Source organism: Cebus imitator, unplaced genomic scaffold (assembly GCF_001604975.1).
Source record: "Cebus imitator isolate Cc_AM_T3 unplaced genomic scaffold, Cebus_imitator-1.0 Scaffold159, whole genome shotgun sequence".
Lineage (NCBI taxonomy): Eukaryota > Metazoa > Chordata > Mammalia > Primates > Cebidae > Cebus > Cebus imitator.
In genome coordinates this window covers 3,294,431-3,313,952 of record NW_016107474.1, presented here as the reverse complement: position 1 = coordinate 3,313,952, position 19,522 = coordinate 3,294,431, and the positions used below count along the sequence as shown (strand labels likewise).

The window sequence follows — 19,522 nt, the reverse complement described above, 5'->3', positions numbered from 1 at the left end:
AAACTGGAAAGATTCCATGGGAGGAAGAAAGGAAGCCAAATACAGGATTTGATGCCCTGGTTGTGGCTACACAGGCATTTGTTTTTTTTAGTTTGGAGAACACTTTTCGAAAGTGAGTTCTGGCAAGAGACAAAACAAAAAAACTACTTTTCAACGTATTTGAGAAGGTTGACATTCGTAATCAAGTCCTTACGTTTATAACACTATAATACATGATGAGAAAAAATCATCTAGGATATGCTAATAAATCACTTGCAGGTGGCTGCACCCTTGCCCAGCAGTGCCCATACAGTAAGGATGGCGAGTGCAAAATGAAGGCTGGGCACCTGTGTGCCAAGCCAAATGGGCCTTGGCCATATCCTCGGGTAACTGAGGCATTAGAGGCAGGAGGTGGGCTGCTGTATACAGAAGGATCAAACACTGCGGCAGCCAGTTTCATGGTTCTACTCCCTGGCAGAGTCTGCCTGGTGCTGTGGCTTCCGGGGGGGGGGGGGGGGGGGGGGGGCGGCGGATGGGGGAGGGTTGGCATGTACATTCCGAGGGGGGATCAAAACATCCTGGGTATTTAGACAGGTGGTGAGCCTTCGACTAAGCCTTCGGCAGGAGCCTGTCTCCCCCTCGCATAGCACCTGGCTAAAGTAAAGGTAGCTGAAACGTTACTGGTACCCATTGGCCCCAGAGTAATCCTTACAGCTAGGCAGGAGGCATGCTCAAGCAGTAACCAGGCCTAGCTGCTGGAGCTCAGCAAATCGGCCAACTGCTCCGAGAGCAGGGCCCACATGAAGAATGACAGGTGCCACGAAAGTTGGCATCTTGGTGCTTGATGCCCCAGTAAGACTGGCCTCAGGTTCCACCATGGGGCATCACCACTACCAGAAGCCGGAGGAACCTTCCAGTATTTATATCTACTGTGCCTCAGGATGCAGGAACAGTCCCCAGGCTGGCAAAAGTCTGCATGAACTTGTCACTCAGCTTCCTTTCCAAAGGTCCTTTACTCCCTCCCCTCTTCCCTCCCAATGCCATACCTTCTATGTGTTCCTGGTAAGCTTCAAAAACGGCCTCAATCCCTTGCCACTTGCGCCTGGGGGTTTCTTCATCCTCTTCTCCATCTTCATCCTCTTCCTCCTCCTCCTCCGAGTCCCGGTCCACCTCCTGCGTTGGGGGGCCCTTCCTTGAAGTGGGGGGCTCCTGCTGCCCATTGTGTTGGGGTGGAGGGACACAGCTGGAGGACTGTAGCTCGGGAATGTTGTAGTGGACAGACGCGTCGACCTTATGGTTCTGCTCTGCGGATAGCACAGCCACGCTCCCTGCAGAAGGGACAGGGCTTACATCAGTGTGTTGAGGGTAGGGACACAGGGTGCTGTCTCAAGCTCTGCCCTGCCTTTGCTGCAGAGTCAGCATGACTGCAGGTCTCTAGGGACCAACGTGACACTGAGCAAAGAGGAGGGAATCTAGCCAACAGTCTCTGGGCCACAGACCCAGCATGACAACGTCTGACACAGAGCAGCGCTGAGTACCAGTCGATCCTGGTACGTGGACCATTTTGATGAAATTCATCTCTGAGCCTCCATTTTTCTTCTTCTTGAGACAGAGTCTCACTCTGTCACCCAGGCTGCAGTGCAGGACCTCCTGTGAATACCAAAAGCTAAGGAGGTTCAAGTCCCTAACGGAAAACAGCATAGTACCTGCATAGAGCCTACATGGATACAATGTAACACCCAGTATACCGCCTATACTTGTACCTAGATTACTTGTCATACCTAATATATTGCCCCTACTTCACCTGATCTGCATGGATTCAATGTAGTACCTGGTGCTTGGTAATTTCAAGTTTTGCTTTTGGAATGTTGTGGAATTCCACCCCACCCACAAATATGTCTAATCTGAAGCTGGTTGAATCCAAACACGTGGAACCCATGGATCCAGAGGGCCGGAGGTGACATCTTTACATACCACCAGGAAGGAAGGGACTCTCTACCCTGAGGAGTAGCGGCCATCTGAATCTAGTTGAACATTTTGTCTTGAAAAACACGATTCTTTCAAATGAATGCTGGTAAAAATCCAATCACGCACTCTTCCTGCCTTTGGGGAACCTTTCTTAATCTCAGCAAAAACCAGTGCCTGCTGCTCTCCTTGCTGTTACCTCTTACGGATCGATGTACCCCTGCTCACAGCACAGCATCAGTGCTGGCACCTAAAAATGCTTTTCACCTACATGTTCAGCTTTTAGAGTGTGGAGTAAAACAAACAAACATGGTTTTGGCATACTAACAACATTATTTTCTTCTGGGGATTGGAGTTTATAAAAATTGGTGCCCACGGCTAAGCAGCTGTGGCCGCTCAGGGACTGGGGCCAGCCTCATTACCTTTATGCTTCTGCAGGGCCTTCTGGGTGGACTGCAGCACTGACTCGTGGAACTGATGGGCAAACTCTTCCGCCACAAAGGGCTCCCATGGCTTGCTCTTCCCATTGGTGCTGTGAGACAGCGGCACAGGAATGTCCTTGGGTGCAGTGCCCCGGATGTAGTGAAGCATGCTCAGGCTCTTCTTGCCTCCAGGGCCCTCACTCAGCCTGGCCTTCTCCGCACTGGCAGGAGCTAGCTCCTGGACTCTTGACAGCTCCTGGGGCCGGACCTGTTCCAGCTTCCCAGGCTCCGCGGCCTTTGGGACGTCAGACAAGGAAGCAGCAACACCAACCGGCTTGTCCATGTCCAGAGAGGCTTGCTGCGTGGCTGGTTCTTTTAGAGACAGAAAGTGAAGGAAAACATTAAGAGATGCAAGTTAACAGGCTGAGGGTCAAGCACGCAGATCCCCATCTCTAGAGCTTATTCTTAATAAAGACTTAGTGCAAAGAACCAACACCCAGGGAACATGTAAATAACCGCTGCGCACGTGGCTCCGCTCTGAAGACGGTGGTGTTTGGTGGCAAGTCCATCCTTGAAAGATATCCCAAGAAAAACAGATCCGTAGGAAGAAGTAAGTCCCCCAGCCACGGGACTGCGAGAGAGAGGGATTCACTCCAATCAGACGAGAGACTGCGTGTGGAGCCGAGAACTGGGATGAACTATAAAGATTCCCTGCGACATTGGACAGGACAGAGGTCGCTCGACTAGAGATGTAAGAGGAGGAAAGCAGGGCAGGAGGTGCCGGTGGGGCCCAGAGGGCAGAGTGAGTAAGACGAAGATGCAGGAGGAGAGCCAGGGCAGGCAGGCCAGTGGCAGGACCAGGGCACAGGCAGAGCCTAGAGCACGCCCACCCTCCTGGGATGGGGCCACTGGAGTGGGCTCCGTGTGACCTGCTGTGCTATGACTGAAGGACAGGTTACTACCACCACACTGGACCTCACACTGAGCTCCACAGAAGCCAGACCCTCCCCTCAACTCTGAGCCCGCCTTCAAACTGATGTTGTGTCCGCAGGACCGTCACAACTGTGCAAGGATGGTACACTTGTGCAAGAAGAATGGCAGAAGACAGTCGGCAGGAGGCCACTTTGACAACGAGGACCTCGAGTGGTTGCCTCCAAGCCGGGGCAGCCCTCAGGATGATCCTGGGTGGTAGCAGGTGGGGCTATCCTTCCCTTACCACTCAGGGAGACGGCAGGACTGTCCCTCGGAGAGTTTGTCAAGGAGCCGGCCACTGCTGGTGACAGTGCCTTCTGCTTCATGGCACGGAGCATTTCAACAAGTCTCTCTTTGTCTATGGGAAAAGCAGCCTAAGATTAACGAGCCAGTTGCATCATTTTTTTTGGAGGGAAAGATGGTGGGATTCTAGCAGAGCCCTGATGGGCAGGTAAAGTGCTAAAGCCAGAAAAACCAAAAGCAGGTGCGACGAGGCAGGCCCAGTTTAAAAGAAGGCACCACATTACAGCGAGCCCAGACTAACACGCATCCACTACACAAAGTCTTAGACGTGCTCGAAAGACAGCTGTCTATGCAGTGATTACATCTCTGTTAAACACTGTGCCCACGGACCTCAGTGGTGGTGTGTGAGGATGTATTTTATTTCAAGTGAGAAAAGGTGGCCCCAACACCAGGAAATGCCCCAAAGGCCCAGGCCTAGCCTCGGAGGCAGGGTGCCGTCTCCTGGCCCCCTCCCGGCACTTCCTGAGAAAGAAAGATGACCCCATGCTGTTATACAGAGCAGATTCCTGGTGTCACACGGCCCTTGTTGACTCTGACACTTAAGGGCTGCATTGCCCTGAATTTTTTTCCTGTAAAAATGCAGCCACGTCAAAAGATGCTTTGCATCTAGGACTTTGGGCCGGCAAGCAACACGGCATCAGCCCGAGAAGAGAAAGAACACCTCCTGACTGGTACAAAGCAGAAAGGAAATGGCTGCACCCTGACAGACACCTTGAAGCAGCGAAAAGACCTCAAGGTAACTCTGCTTTCCTTTCACTTTCTCTCACAGCGGAGGCCAGGGATCCCTGAAGACTTGGAGGCTCACCAAGGGGCAGGGCCAGGAACGTCACCATGCAGGCACAGAACCAGCCTGCGTCACAGGCCAGGGAAGTCAAAACACTAAGTGGGGGTTGTAGCTGCGTTGTCTCTTCTGCTGTGTGGACTCCAGCCCAGAGGATCTGTCCCAACGTGTCCCTGTGTGGCCAGACTAACTGGAAGCATCTTTCAAGGCAAGCCATCTGCTCAGTGTGTGCTGCGCTGCCTGGCAGCTTCCCCAGGCCTCTAGCCACCAAGACACAACGCCCAGCTGACCACCTGAGTAGTCCAGCAAGAGAAAAAGCCTGCAGCAAGATGAACCCGAACGCCGGGCACCTTCCCTCATGCCTTGTGCAGTCACTGGCACACTCGGCTCAAAGAGCACCTTCTCGGGCGCCAGGAGATGGATGAGTGACAAAGGTAGTCCTCAGCTCAAGACAGTGGGGGGTCTCCGAGCAAAGCCTGCCAGGTAAGGGCTGCTGCGGAGAGCTTCCACGAGCACAGGCTGTCCCCGGGAGCTGGGAAGAGTGAAGGGGCAGCCTCCAGCCGAGTGATCCCAGATCCTGCCTGGTGTCTGCTGCTACAGAAATGCACGCCCACCCCATTGAGCCCCCACCTTCCTACCCCGGTGAGGCCCCACCTTTCCTCTTCTCGGCGCTAATGTGGGTCAGGTTGAAGATGGTCAGGAACTTCTTCTTCTCTTCGAAGTTGGGACTGTTGTTCATCTCATCAGGGCTGTAGCGGGTGGACAGCGCCAGTCTTGGTGAAGGCGTCTGCCGCTTGCTCTGAACCGTGGGGGGTGACGGGCTTCTCTCTCTCAACATCCGCCGCCGCTTCCTCCGCTTCTGGGCCACCAATTCCTCCTTCTGCTGTTGGGTGGTCAAGCCAAAAAGTTGCAAAAACTCTAGCTTCTAGATTGGGAAAGAAAACAAAGGAGTTGGAAGCCACTGGCAGTGGTCTTCTTTCATTGTCCCGGGCCCCCCTCTTGGGGTCCTCGAAGTCTGTGTGCCATGGCTGGCTGTGCCTGGCTACAGAGGAGCTTGGTGGGACCAACCCCGCCAGGACTTCTAGAGGAACCTAGAACCAGTGGGAAGGGCTGCGGGTGTGAAAGCTGGGAGGTAGGCACTGATGTGGGGGCCCGGCCCAGCCCAGCGTACGTCTGTGGGGAGGAGAGCCCAGTACCTCGGAGGACGTGTCCAGTTTGAGGGGCGGCTGCTCGGCCACGCAGCGGAGGTGGGCTCTGACCTCCTCCTCATCGCTCTCATCGTAAGAGTCATCGAGGTCGTAGTAGTACCCTGAAGAAAAATGGTTGTATTCAGCTGGACAAAGAGCCTTCATCTGTCCAGTGGACATGCCCTCCAGCCACATAACTGCAACCCACCCATCAGGCCAGGCCTGCTGGAACCTGAGCACCCCGAAGGCCACTTCCTTTCCACCCAGGTGGAAGCCACCACTAACCCAGTCCTAGGGCTCTGCGCGACCGCAGACACTAGGCTTTCCTGGGATCCAGGGCCCTCAGAGGCCTCCAAGTGGCTAGGCGGTCCGCTGGGCTGGCAAGACCTCCCTCCTCCCCCTGGCAGGGACCATCCATCACACAGGCCTGGGGCCATGTCCACGGCAACATAGCGCTTCCTGTGCACATGCACTCCCCCCTGCTGTGGCCGTCTGGGTCCAAGGAGCACAGGCCCCTGCTCTCAAATGCACAGACAACGGCAGAGCCCCTGCCCAGGGGCACTGGGGTAGCCCCCTCCTCCTTTCCTAAGTGAGTAGGGGAGAGAAGCCTAGCCGGGCCCTCCATCCAGCCTCCGCGCACCAGGAAGATGGCCTGTGCCCCAGCTTCTAGTGAAGGGGCAGGTGAGCTCGGCATGGGACGGGACCGAGTGTCCAGCATAGGAAAGAGACGGGGCTGGAGCCCTGCTCTCCTCACAACCAAGACTGCCAGATGCTCTTCCTGGCTCTCTCGGGGAGTGCCGGCTGACGACTCTCCGCCCCAAGGAGAAATGGGAATGAGGTGCCTGACCTCCTGCCCTGACCCGGGACAGTGCCAGCTGCCACCTCCTCCCCGCCCTGGCCCACCTGCTGCAGACAGCCCTGGATGTGGAGTCCCTGCTGGGCCCAGGCCGGCACTCCTGTTATGCTGCACTATTAATATTTAAAACCATCTTATTAGTCTCTGCTCATCACTTATTCATCGTGCATGTCTGCAGAACTGTCTTTACAGGCAGGCTTTGATTTGGCTTTTTGGGACAATTTGCACAGAGGCAGGACAGGCATGGGGCCTAGGGTCTATCTCCCCTACAGGGGTGTGAAGCTGCTACACAGAAGCCAGCGCACTTGCCACGTGGAGCCTGGGACTACCCCAGGCAGAAAGCACAAGGGGCTGGTGGCTGGCACGCAGGCTCCCCCTCCCCACTGTGCCGCTCCCCCTGAGCAGGTTGGGGCCCTCGGGGCGGCAGACCTTTCTCCTGGGCCTCCCGCCGCCTGCGCTCCTCCAGGTCCAGCTTGCTGACCAGCCTCCGGCGCTGCTGCAGGAACTCATCGTAGATGTAGGCAGGGTCAGGGCCCCGTGGTGCTGGGGGCCGGTAGGGCGAGCCAGGCTTCAGGGGTCCGCTGAGCTCCCCGAAGGTGGCTGTCTGTGGGAGGGAGGCCCGCTGCTGGCCCAAGATGGTCTGGGTGGACTTCTCGAGCTCAGCAAGGAAGGGCCCAGGCCCGGGTGGGAAGGTCTGGTGTTCCAGGGTCCCTCCCTCTCGTGGTGGTGGTGGCGGAGGTGGTTGGTACTTGTCCAGGGGGGCAGGCTCACGCTTCCGTGGCCCCTCTTCCGCTTTCTCTGGGCAGAAGACCCGCTCCACCTTCACCAGTGGTATGGCTGCCTGGCGGCTAGGCTCAAATGCAGCCGGGTGGCTGTGCAGAGGGTGGCTCTCAGGGCGCCGTGTCTCCAAGGTGTTGTCCATCAGGGACACGGGGTTCCAGAGGGCTGTAGGTGCAGTGTGGAGCTGGGGCTTGGGTGAAATCAGAGGTGGTGGCCCCCCAAAGTGCTGCGGAGGGTCACGGCCACCTGGCTCATGACGGTTCGGTCCTGGCCTAGGGAGTGAGACCAACCCATCAGTCAGGGAGAAAAGACCCCTCAGCCCTCCATGGGCTTCCCCAGCAGCCTGCGCTCCTAAGACGACCCAGATGGCACAGCCCCATAGACAGCCGCTGCCGGCAGGGCTGCAGGGAGAGGGCACACATCCTACCCCAAGGACCATGTTTTCCGTCCTCCATTTTCTTTTATTTGAGATGGAGTTTTGCTCTTATCACCCAGGCTGAAGTGCAGTGGCGTGATGTCAACTCACTGCAACCTCTGCCTCCTGGGTTCAACTGATTCTCCCGCCTCAGCCTCCCAAGTAGCTGGGATTACAGGTGTGTGCCACCATACCCTGCTCATTTTTTCCATTTTTAGTAGAGACGACGTTTCACTATGTTGGCCAGGCTGGTCTCGAACTCCTGACCTCAAGTGATCCACCTGCCTCGGCCTCCCAAAGTGCTGGGATTACAAGAGTGAGCCACCAGGCAAGGCCCTCCATTTCCTCTTTTAACACCCGTGGCAGGTATGTGCAGGCCGCTCCAACAGGTCAGGGAGGCTATACTGCTAAGCCTATACTGCTCGGGAAGGCGGACCCGCTTGGGCCCAGGACAGACCCAACTGTGCTGAGTTTCCCACCCTGCTTGTGCAAATCCCCCCAAGGGCAAGCGTCATCCTCATTTTCCATGGGAAACCCACTCTGTGCGAGGCTGCGGCCCTGCTACCGGTCCCTTCCTCCTGCTGTGCCCTGTAAGGCAGGCTGGCCACGTGCACCAGGCCAGTGCTCTTCCCTCCCCACTGCCCTTGCAGGCAGCCATAAGCCACAACCTTCCAGTGCCTGCCCAGCCCAACCCAGAGCCAAAACCAACAGTGAAGTGCCAGGATGGGGCCTGTGTCCAGACTGCTCCGCAGTGGCCCCCGTTAGAACTGCAGCGACCCCAAGTGGCCAGTGGCAGAGGCCCGAAACAAAGTGTCTTCAAAGACCTAGACTAAGGCCTGCTGAGGCAGGGAGGGAGAAGGGGATTTCTAATATCGGAGCCCTTCCATTAAACAAGAAGCTGCCCCTTAGTTGCACTAAATGACTTGTTTCTCTATGTGCATTTAAACCAAGATTTAATCTATTCAAAGGACTATTTTTAGTATTGTTTTTCCAAAGTTTATCTTTTTATTTTTTTTTTATAGAGATGGGTCTCGCTGTATTGCCCAGGCTGGAGCGAAGTCACTATTTACAGGTGCAATCCCACTACGGATCAGCATGGGAGTTTTGACATGCTGCATCTCCAACCTGGGCAGTTCACCCCTCCTTCACCAGGCAACCTGGTGGCCCTCTGCTCCTGGGAGGTCACTGCATTGGTGCTGGACTTGCCTTGGATATCAAATAGGTAACAGCACACTACTGCCCCAAACAATCCTCCCACCTCAGCATCCAGAGCAGCTGAGTCTACAAGCACGTGTCACTGTGCCTGGCTTTCTTTTTTGTAAAGGAAGATAAACTCACAGGATGTTTGGACCAGTACTCCCCAGTGACCCTGTGCAAGGCTTGAGGGGAAGGAAGAAACAGAGGCCATGGCAGGCACCTGGCCAGGCTGCCCCGGTGCTGTTTAAACACAGCCACCAAGGCCCTCCCTAGTAATTCCAGACTCAAGGCTGGGGACAGATCCAGCATTGCCGCCCCTCTTAGGAGAATACAACAGGGAAGCACGGGAAGAAGGCCTGTCCTTAAGTGAACAGCAAAGGAATCAAAACTGCAGGAGAATAAATATTGCACGTGCCACACCAAGCATGGGACACTTTTCCAGCCTGGAGCATGAGGGCCCTGTGAGGACCCCGCTCAGCTTGCTGTAAGGACGTGTGTGCAGCCGGCCACAGGAGAACCTCCATAGCCAGGGGAGGCCTGGGCCCTGCTTCCCACCGTGCCCAGGTCCAAATGGGGCAGCTGCCCTGGCTGGAAGCAGCCCATGGGTGGGCGAAGTCGCAACACCTGTACTGGGGCCCTAGGGAGCTCCAAGGAAGAAGATGCCTGCAGGAGTCAGGGCACCCCCATGTTATCAGGCCATGCCAGCGGGGAGCTGGCTGCCTTGAGTCTGCTGGGTAGCAGGCAAGGCTGAGCCTGAGAGGCCTCGGGGGTGGGGGCTGCGAGAGGCTGAGATGCAGAGGGACAGTTGGCAGAAGGGGCCTCCCTTCAGCCATGCTGGACATCATGAGCCACAGGGAGACTGCGGTGGGCCCGGTGACAGTCATCCCTGATCAGCAGCATGCATTTCCTCGCTGCCCTACTCGACAAAGGGGCAAATGGAAGGGAGGGCAGATTTTACATAGCAGCACACTCCCGTCCCAGAGCCGGAGGGTTTCTTATTCCACGACAGCACCACGGCCCTGCAAGCTGGAAAGAGGCTCAGAAAACACCCCACTCTCCTCAGTTGAGGAAACCGAGGCTCAGGGAACAGAAGCAGTGTCCTTAGGTCCCAGAGCTAGAGAAGCCTGGCAGGTCATCCCCACCCACTCTTGCTGAGAGTGAGCCCCAGGGGGCTGTGAGGCGGGAGCTGGGAGCAGCACGGCACCAGGGCAGGAGCAGGCAGGCTCGGTGGCACTCGGGCCCAGCTCGTAAGACTTGTGTCTGCAGCTGGGGTCCCAGGCACCGCCACAAAGTCTCCTGGGAATAAAGGGCTAGAAAATGGGAATTATTATTAATACGAAAGCTATAAAACTCATTTTTTCCTTAAAATCAAAAGCCGTCCCCTTCTCTTTAAAAAAAAAAAAGCTGAGGCTCAAAAGCAGAGGAGGATGGAGAGAACAGGTATTATGAGTAATTAAAGCTTCCACCTTGCGCTCTCAGCTGCTGTGAATGGCCTCCTGGGAGCGGGTCCAGGCTGCATGGGCAGGGCCCTGGCTCTCAACATGGACCTGATTGCTCTCCTTACTTACTGGTGGGGATACCTCTGAGCAACCATTTTCCTTCTCAGTCTCAGCTTCCCCACAGGCAAGACAGGCATTGTAACGTGAACATGAAAGAGCAGAAATGAGAGAGGAAGGCAGAAACGCTGGGGCGACGTCGGGCAAACAGCAGGTGCTCAATACACACAGAACAAATCTGAACATGAAGGCTCATCCCTCCTTCCCTCCCCAGGCTCACACATGTGAGTACCCGCTGCCCGGGCCCACCTGGAGGTGCTCTCGGGCCTGTGCTCCGCCTCTGCAGGTACTGGGGGCCGGCCCATGTCCAGGTGCTGCTCCAGCACCTGCTGCCGGAACTCCGACACCTGAGACTGCCGATCCTCCTTCTCCTGCCGCAGCCGCCGCTGCCGCGCCAGCCACTTCTCCTCCTCGTTGGTGCGCTGGATCAGCAGGGCCGTGGCAGCGCTGCTGCTTGGCAGAGAGAAGATGCCATGGTTGGAAATGAGGCTGGGCACCGCGTGGTGTGCGGTGGGCACCGGATGCAAGGGGTGCTGCACGGGCTTGGGCGCCTGCAGGCCGGCATCCTTCAGCTTTTCTGTGGGGGGAAGCAGAGTCGTCAGGGTCTCAGCCACGAGGGCTGGCATGCTCCATCCCCCGCCTCTCTCACCCAACTGCCCAGAGAAACCAGACCCTTCCAAAGGGTTCTTCCCACAGCCAGAACCAAGAGATTCCAGAGGGCCTTATGGGAGCTTTCAGGAAGCATGCCTTGTCTCTAGAAGGAGGCGCTCCATGGCTGGCTGGCACGTCTTGCCCAGCCAGTGGGGTGCCAGAGCCAGCTCACACTGGCTCAAAGAGCAGACTGTTAAATTTTCAGGAAACATGCAAAAGCCGGTTGTTACTACTAAACAGCTATTTGTAAACTGAACAGGAACATAAATTATATTACAATTAACAAAGCACTCAAAACTTACTCTTTGCTAATACCCTGGCTACATTTCACAACTGTGCTCGTGGGGTCGCCTACACCCATGTCTGTATCGTGTGTCCAAGTGCCTCTGTTCCCTACTCTGTGTTCAGCTACGGCAGGCTTTTAGGGTGAACTCAGCAGGGGAGCATTTACACCATGACGACTGGCACGTGCTACGGATCGGAGCTCCTCCCCATGGGTGGCTGAGACCTCGGCTGGCACAGCCCACCTGCGCCCAGGTACCTGCTCGGGTTGGGGTCAGCTGCTCCGAGGGCTTGGCCCGCTCCTCAGTGGCATGGCCACGCAGCCCGTGCAGCTCGGCCACAGGCAGGAAGGCGGGCTCCAGGGCCTTGGCGGCCAGCAGCTCCTTCTCCCGGGCCCGCTGCTCCCGCTGGCGCTCCAGCTCCCGCTCTCGCTCCCGCTCCTTCTCCTGCTCACGCTCCTCCCGTTCACGCTCACGCTCCTTCTCCCGTTCGCGGTCAGCCTCGCGCTCACGCTCACGCTCACGCTCCCGCCTCAGCTCCTCGTCCATCTGCAGCCTGCAGTGTGTGCAAAGAGTTGGGGCCGTGCTGCGCCAGGAGCAAGACGGGGACCTGGGCAGGCCCTTAAAAAGCATGCCCAGGAATGAGCCAGGGCACCGATCCAAACTGTACGGGAGGTGAGCAGCATCTCCCTCACTTTTGCTGGTGCAGAAGAACTTAAGGTCCATACAATCAAAGCTGCTCACAACACCCGCAAGCGCCCCCTGAGAGCGCCTCGGCCCATGGGCTTAGAGCAGGCGTCTACGGCTGCCGAGACAGGCGCTGTTTCAGAGCACAGAACCGCAACAATCACTGTCCCATTTGGCAAGCGGACAAACGGGACAGGCACGGCCCAGGACCCCAGTCAGGCTCCAGCCCAGGCTTTCTGCCTCGCTGCCATCTAGGGACAGGAAGGGTAGAGGGGCTCCCCGGGCCGGGACACACTTACCTCTCCGCACTGAGGCTGGACATGCGCTCCGAGTGCAGCGCCGCCAGGGATGAGTGGGAGAGCTCGGGGGGGTAGCGGACCCCGGAGAGGTGAAGGTGCATCGCTGACGGGTGCAGTGGGGGCAGGGAGCCAGGGGTGGGGATGGGGTAGAACGGGGATCTCAGGGCGGACAGGCAGTAGGAGTCATCCATCCTGTGTGGAGAAGACAGGGCCGTGAGCACCAAACCCTAAAACCAAGGGGTAGACCCAGCCCTATCAACAGGTGCGCCTTGGCCAGGTACGCACACCTCCCTGAGTGTGGGGAACGTGGCAAAATGGCTGGAGGCGAAAGCCGCACCTGCTATTAGCCCCAAATCCCTTTAATGCCAGAAGCCGCTGGGCGCCGACAGCTTGGGGATCCAGAACGCTACCTGCCACCTCCCTCGGCTGAGAGTCAGCAAGCGCGCAGGCCCTTCCGAGGCCGGCCAGCAGGCTGGGCTGCCCTGACGTGGGGCGGTCCGTGTCGTGACTACAGGCCCCTCTGGCTAGGATGTGTGGAGCTTCTCCAAGGACCCAGGCTCTCCCACCACATGGCCAAGTAGCACCCCTCCCACAGGCAAAGCCCTGTTCTCAACAGGGACGGCACAGTCACCAAGGGGACTGTTCACCAGTGGGCCATCAGGGCTGAATTTGAGCTCAAAGCTGGGGACGATTTTGGGGGCCACTCTAGATACTCCCCTGGGAGCCTGGCCTCCAGGCTGTAAGAAACACCTTCCCGCCGGGCTCCGTCTTGTCAGGCTTAGACTGGTGCCTGGATGAGAGAGCACGAGGGGGCCGCCTCACCTGAAGGCCGGATGGGGGAAGGGGTGCGGGGCCAGGTAGCTGGGGTGGTAGTAGGCTGCGGCGGTGGCCGGGTCCAGGCCTAGGGGAGGCAGTGAGGACACGCGGAGGTCGTCAGCGGTGTGGTAGGGCCGGAAGCTTCTCAGGTAGTCCTCGGTCATGGTGCTGGGGGGCACCACGTGGTGCACAGGCCGCTGGAGGCTGCAGGCCAGGACAGTGGGCGAGGTGGGAACAGGTAAGCGGAGACCTGCTCCTGCTGAGGGGATGGCTAACCTCCCGGTATCCCCCCTGCCGCTCAGCCGGCACCCAGACTCCTGGCACCCAGAACCAGAACGGAGCTGAAGCAGGGTGGGCAGTGTGCTGCCATCACCACCTCAGCGTGGAGGGGCACAGACAGGGCTCCAACCCCGGGGCTGAGCGGCTGCAGAGGCCGATGACCCTCTGGCGGGCCCAGCCTCACCTGGTACAGACCACAGGCTGCCTGGGGACCCAGACCCTGAAGACTGTGTCCCCGCCTGGCTGCCTCACAAAGACCCCACTGGCTGACTTACTTGAGTGGCGGGAAGCGGGAATCCTGCACGACCGAGCTCGGGGAGAGGCCGAAGGGGTAGGGGGTGCTGAGCAGGTGCGAGGGGATGGCTGGGCCCCCTGCCTTCTCCTGGGGGAGCGGGGGCTCCACAATGAGGCGTTCCCGACCGCCACTGCTGCTCCTGGAGCCGGCGTCCTGCAGAGGAGAGTGTCCGGTCAGGGCAGGAGCTGGTACAGGCCAGTGCACACAGGACAGAGCCAGGTCTGGATGTAGCTCAGGTTCTAGAAATATCCTTTCCCTAAGGCTTTCTACACAAAACATGGTGCAGGTGACGTGGGAGGTAGAACCGTAGGAAGGGGACATGGCTCTGCCAGGTATGGGGTGAGGCCCGTCTCAGGGCCTTCCTGTCCCCCTCCCTGGGCCTCCTCAGGCCAGTGGAAGAAGTAGAACCCCCTTCCCCCCACTGAGAACCACAGTGTGCGCAGGTGATGCACACGGGGCGACAGGAGCTCCTGCCTTCTACCTGCCCTGGTGCCCACATCCGGGGAAGTGGATGCTGTTGGCACCTAGCACGCTGTGAAGTGAGTGCCGTCATGTAAGCAAGATGTCAGCTGTGCCAGCAGCCGCCCACCCCCATCTCAGTTGTCCTGCCCCTGGTGCCCATGTGGAGGGCAGGGGCCATAAGAAGCTGGCACTGCCCCCTGGCTGAAGGTGCTGGTCTGCTCCCAGCCAACTCCTGGGGTGGCCCTGGCCCTGGCGCCCAGCAGAACAGGAAGCAGCTGGCCCGTAACTGGCCTGCACCCGACCTTCACACACACGGTGGGACAGGGAAGGCCACAGCTCACCCGTCCTAGGCTCCTGGACAGAAAATGGACCTGGGCCTAGTTGGGCAAGGTGGCCCAGGAGACTCAGATGAGGAGTCTGCTCCAGGCACAAAGCAGAAGGAGGCGGTAGCCCAAGGCCCACCTTCCTGGCTGAGGTCCCCGCCAAGTCTAAGAATGGGCCGTCCCCCTCAGACCCATCCACGCAGAGTCCGGCCCAGAGAAACCAGAGTGGGAAAAGCCTTGCTTCTTCCTGTTACTCGTGTGACTAAGAAGGGGCGGGGCAAGGCTTAGGGTGGCTCAGACAGGGGCTGTGCTAAGGCGTCACTCCATCGCCAGGGCAGCTGCTCTCAGCCCCAGCGCCACCCCGACCTGGGGGTGTCTGAGAGCCATGGCCACACTGACCCCCCTGAGCCTCCCTGCCCTTCCTCACATCCCATGTGGCCACATCAGGGTAACGAATGCTGATTAGCAGGCAGCGCTCTGCTCTGCCTCCCTGAGCTACAAAATGCCAGATACCCGGCAAACAAGGGGCCTGTGACTGTCGCCCCACCAAATCGGCAGGAGTGACGGTGCAGGGCCGAGATCTGCCCCAGCACGGAGAGGCATCTGCCTCCCAGAAGCTGAGCTGTGTCCCTGACCCGCCAGCCCCTCTTCCTGGCCTATCCATCTTCATGGTGGCAGACGGTGACCTGGCAGTGACACATGGTACCCGCACAGAGGCAGCACAGCCAGGCCCGGCCGGCTCCTCCCAAGCTCCACCCTCCAGGAGACAGGCAGTGAGGATTAATTGGAGGAGCCTCGGCTGCCTGGAATCTTCAATGAGAGGCAGCATCTGCTCCCTTCCCGAGGGCTCAGCCCGGGCCCCCACTCTCTGCAGGGTCCTCCTGGGTTCATGACCTCTGACCTGCTCTTCCAGGGTGCTGGTCTCAAGGGTGGGAGGCACACACGGGCACTGACGCCCCCCAACTCAGGGGCCAGCACGTGGCCTTGGGGTCTCCAGCCTGTGTCAGCAACCGGGGAAGTGGCCGAGGGGCCAACCTGGCATCAGGAGACCTGGCCATCCTGGAACGCCTCATGCACACATCAATGGCATGTACCCATCACGGCAGCCGCTCAAAGGGCAGTGGGGTCGATGGCACAGCTGGGCACAGGCAAGCTGGGAATGCATCAGCAGGGTGGGAGCCCGACAGGGCAGACGAGTAGCCAGGCTCAGCCGCCCACACTGGCCCTGTGAGGCCACTTCCAGATAGGGCTTCTAGGTCATCCCTCACGCCTCTACCCTACCTGGCACAGAACTGAACAGCTGAGGACCGGGTCGCAAGGAAGGACACGCCCTGTCTCTAGGGGCTGGGATGGGCTGGACAAGATGGAATGGCCCCTGGACCCCAGCATCCAGGTAGTGCCCCAGTCAACACCAGGCCCAAAGCTAGTGGGCTTTCAGACTCCCAGAACGTGCTCTCGCCTGCTCAGGCACCAAGGGGACCTGGGCTCCCTCTCCCAGGCTGGTGCTGAGGCCTCCCCTGGCCAGGGCATGAGGGAGACGACAGCCCAGGCAATCGGCATCCAACTGATTGAGTCGGAAGAGGGCTGGAGGGCAGACCTTGACCCCAGGATGGACCCAGGCCTGCCGCCCTCCTCCACATGCTCCCCACACTGTGGGACATGTCAAACAGCAGAGCACAGGGCCCCAGCCACAGGGAGGGGCCGCTCCTCGCTCCAGACACACCCTTGAACCCCTTCTCCCCTCAGCTGAGGACAAAGCCCTGCTTGCAAGTGGCCAGGCCAGATGGCACCTTCCTGGCCTGGCTGAGGACAGACAGGGAGTCCGGGAGGTGGGTGGGGGGGCAGCCAGCAGGCAGGGCAGGGGCCCGGCAAGCCAGACACACGTCTGTGGCTTCCGTCTGGCTGGCACCCGGCCACGCCTGGCACAGACACCTGGGAACTAGGTCAGCGGGGCCTGGAGCAAGGCAGAGAGCTGCCCCCCACCTAGGAAAGGCCCGGGAGGCCCGGCAGCCACCCCAAGGCACCCCGACAGCAGCGGCCAAGGTCCCACTTCTGTCTTGACAGATAGGCGCATCACGGCGCATCTGCGGGCAGCTTTTCATTTCTGAGCAGCGGCTGCAGGCGCAGCTGCAACGATGAAAGAAAGAAGGCGGTGGGGTGGGAGGGGAGGAGGGGCAGAGGGGGCTGCGGGGAGGAGGCAAATCCGTCATTCTCGGGTGATTAGAGCAAGGGTTCCACAGTCAGACAGGCAGGACATGCCCTGTTAGCTTTAAAATAGGCTTTTTCATCTCTTACTACCTGGGAGACAGGGGAGCCCCTGGGAAGAGGCCAAAAAGCCTCCCGTCCGGTGACCCCCGCTCGCACCTGCAGCCTCAGAGGCCACTACAGTTCCCAGTCACAGCTCTGGGAGGGGAATCCTCTCTCCGCCTCCCCGCTCCCACAGAGGATTAAATTCCCCGCTGAGCCTCTGTGCCTGAGCGAGGAGCTGTACATCACCTGCTAATCCAGCTCCTGTCCCCGAGCCCTCCCCAGCGGCACCATGTTCCATTAAGTGCCGCGGCTGTAAACTGCCGGAGCAGATCTGTCGCTCCCCCGCTCTGCTCTGGGGCTGCTGAATATTCCTGAGGCGGGAAGGAGCCCCTCCGAGGAGAGGGACCAGCTCAGGGCACAGGAGTCAGTGGCAAAGGCGCTGGAACCTCCTTGAGGTGTCCTGGGCCTCAGCCTGGAGCTCTGGTCGGGCTCAAGGCAGTGGCTGGCAATGGGGTCCCGGCCGGTGGAGGCTCCTGGTCCAGGCTGGGGCAGGAAAGTACCCTCCTGTGAGCTGCGAGCCCTGGTGCCACCAGCCAGGCCCCACCACTGGGGGTGCATGGAGCCTCGGCTGTTTGCGTCAGGTGACTCAGGGTCCCTGGGGTCAAGACTGTCTCCCTCTGGAGACAAGGGAGCTGGTAACTCCCTCATCCTCTTTCAAACCAGGACTAGCGCTGCCTTGGGCTGCTCCATGCCCCTCGGGGTGTGGAGGCCCCTCTGGCCAGGGTCTACCCTCCAGGCCACGCCCTGCCCCTCTGGCTCCAGACCACACATGGGGAAGAGAAATTAAGACAGAGAGGCTTCAAGGGCAGAGGGGTCTAGCAAGGTGAGGACCCCAGGCAGGTTTGTCCCCTCAGCCAGAGAAGACATGGAAAGCAGCAGAGGTAACCTCAGGTCCCGGGGGTCCCACTCCAGAGCTCTTAGGGACCCCACAGGGACCCTGGATCAGGGCCTGCCTAGGGCTGTCACCTGTGGACTGAGGCTGGCTCTCTTCCCACCTCTGGGGGTGGAGACAGGTACTGGTGATGACCAGGTGGCTCCGACACCCACGTCCCCCTGAGACAGCCACCCTCTCCCCTTCCTCCTCGTCTTCTCTGCGGTTTAATTAGCATTGCCAAGTGGGGCTTCCCTCTCGGAACTCAGCATAAAAGTCCAGGCGAGAGCGGCCACTGAGAATCGTTCTTAGTTACGGAGGGCCCACTCCAGGCTGCATGCGGGCATGGGGGCGCTGGGGAGCTGCAGTGGGGAGACATGCAGAGCCGCAGGGAAACACCTGAGGGTGTGTGGGCCCCAGGCAGGGCAGACAGCAGCTCCCAATGCCAGCTCCTTCCATGTGGGCAAGCACCAGCGAGTGGGAAGGGGCCCACTAAGATGAGGAGCCCTGAAAACTGGGGGAGGGGCTTCTGCTGGGAGCCCCAGAGTAAGACAGAAACAAAAAACCCAGCAGACGTCTTGTTCTGATGGCTTCCGGGCTCAATTCCTGGTTCAGTGCACAGACCATGACAGTCACAGCTGCAGTCTGCCAAGTGTTCTGCAAACACCCCCTTACAACGGCACAGCATTACAGCTTGAACTGGACTCCCAGCCCTGCCCAAGTCTGCGTGTCAAACAAAGCCCAAATGCCCAGGACCTCAGAAGGAACTGCACTGGAGACAAGGTCTTCAAAGAGGCGATTAAACCAGGATGAGGCCATCAGGGTAGGCGCTAAATCAACTGACAGGTGTCCTCACGAAAAGAGGAGATCAGCACCCAGACACGGAGACACCACAGATGACCCAGCGAGAAGGCAGCCAGCAGCGACCCAGGAGATGCCTCTGGGGAAGCCAGCCCTGCCAGTCCCCCATCACGAACCTGTGACCTCCAGAACAGGAGACAGTAACTGGGGACGGCCCCCAGCCCGTGGTTTCTTCTGACTGATGTGCGGGCCGCTGCCCTCACCCGCACAGGGCCTCCAGCCGGGTGATGTCACCCCCACGTGGCAGAGAAGGAGACGGACGCTCAGGGTGAGGGGGCTGTGTCTTCCGAATTTAAGCTCAACCTTGAAAGCTCCAAAGCCCCCAACAAATGCCGCATCCAACCTACCCTTAGAGGATGCCGGGTGCCCCGCCCTGCCCCGGGCCACTCACCTGCCGGCTCTCGCTCCTCCAGACGCCATTGACGGTTTTGGTTGGGGCGATGGTCACCACTGGGGGTGTGCTGGGCACGCTGTGGCCCCCAGGGGGGACGATGATAGGGCCCATGGGCACACGCTTGGGTGTGCTGGCGGGGGAGCTGTGGTTGGTGGCCGGAGAGGAAACGGGGGACGACTCGCTGCTCAGTGAGGACCCTGTGGAGAAGAAGAAGGTAGACTGAGCAGGAGCCATGGTGACAGCCACTCACTGGGCTCCAAGTGAGCCCCCAGAGCACCAGGTCTACCAGCCTCGTGGGCCCCTACCCAAGACCGATGGACGGCGGAGACACCCCTCCTGAGGCCGGATCAGGTCAGCAGCTTACCCTGCCCCGGGCACTCCCTATCCCTTCACCCCACGGGCCCTAGTCACTCGGCAAAAAGCACAGATGCTCTGGTGACCAGGGCCACCCACTGCCACCAGACAGAAAGGAGCCGGGGCAGGACACGCAGGACCCAGCCCGACGTCCCTGAGTGAGAGCCAAAGGTGGCACCTCCCAGGCCAGACACAGAGCCCCGGAGGAGAGCGCACGTTTCTAGGT

The 19,522-nt window shown here is 59.1% G+C and overlaps 1 protein-coding gene across 7 annotated transcripts in view; it reads right to left on the bottom strand.

The window, feature by feature from the left end:
* Positions 1–19,522, bottom strand: part of GSE1 (Gse1 coiled-coil protein) — a 314,063-nt gene that overhangs the window by 6,328 nt on the left and 288,213 nt on the right. For 6 of the 7 annotated variants that reach the window (XM_017543647.2, XM_037743919.1, XM_017543652.2 and 3 more), the window contains 12 exons: positions 18,940–19,139; positions 13,702–13,874; positions 13,154–13,351; positions 12,332–12,523; positions 11,606–11,901; positions 10,663–10,990; positions 6,895–7,517; positions 5,619–5,731; positions 5,077–5,347; positions 3,583–3,696; positions 2,367–2,738; positions 1,026–1,307 (listed from right to left, as the gene is read on the bottom strand). In XM_017543647.2, coding sequence (XP_017399136.1) covers positions 1,026–1,307; positions 2,367–2,738; positions 3,583–3,696; positions 5,077–5,347; positions 5,619–5,731; positions 6,895–7,517; positions 10,663–10,990; positions 11,606–11,901; positions 12,332–12,523; positions 13,154–13,351; positions 13,702–13,874; positions 18,940–19,139 — 3,162 coding nt within the window. The remainder of the gene's footprint in view (positions 1–1,025; positions 1,308–2,366; positions 2,739–3,582; positions 3,697–5,076; positions 5,348–5,618; positions 5,732–6,894; positions 7,518–10,662; positions 10,991–11,605; positions 11,902–12,331; positions 12,524–13,153; positions 13,352–13,701; positions 13,875–18,939; positions 19,140–19,522) is intronic. The other variant, XM_017543651.2, reaches the window with a different exon arrangement.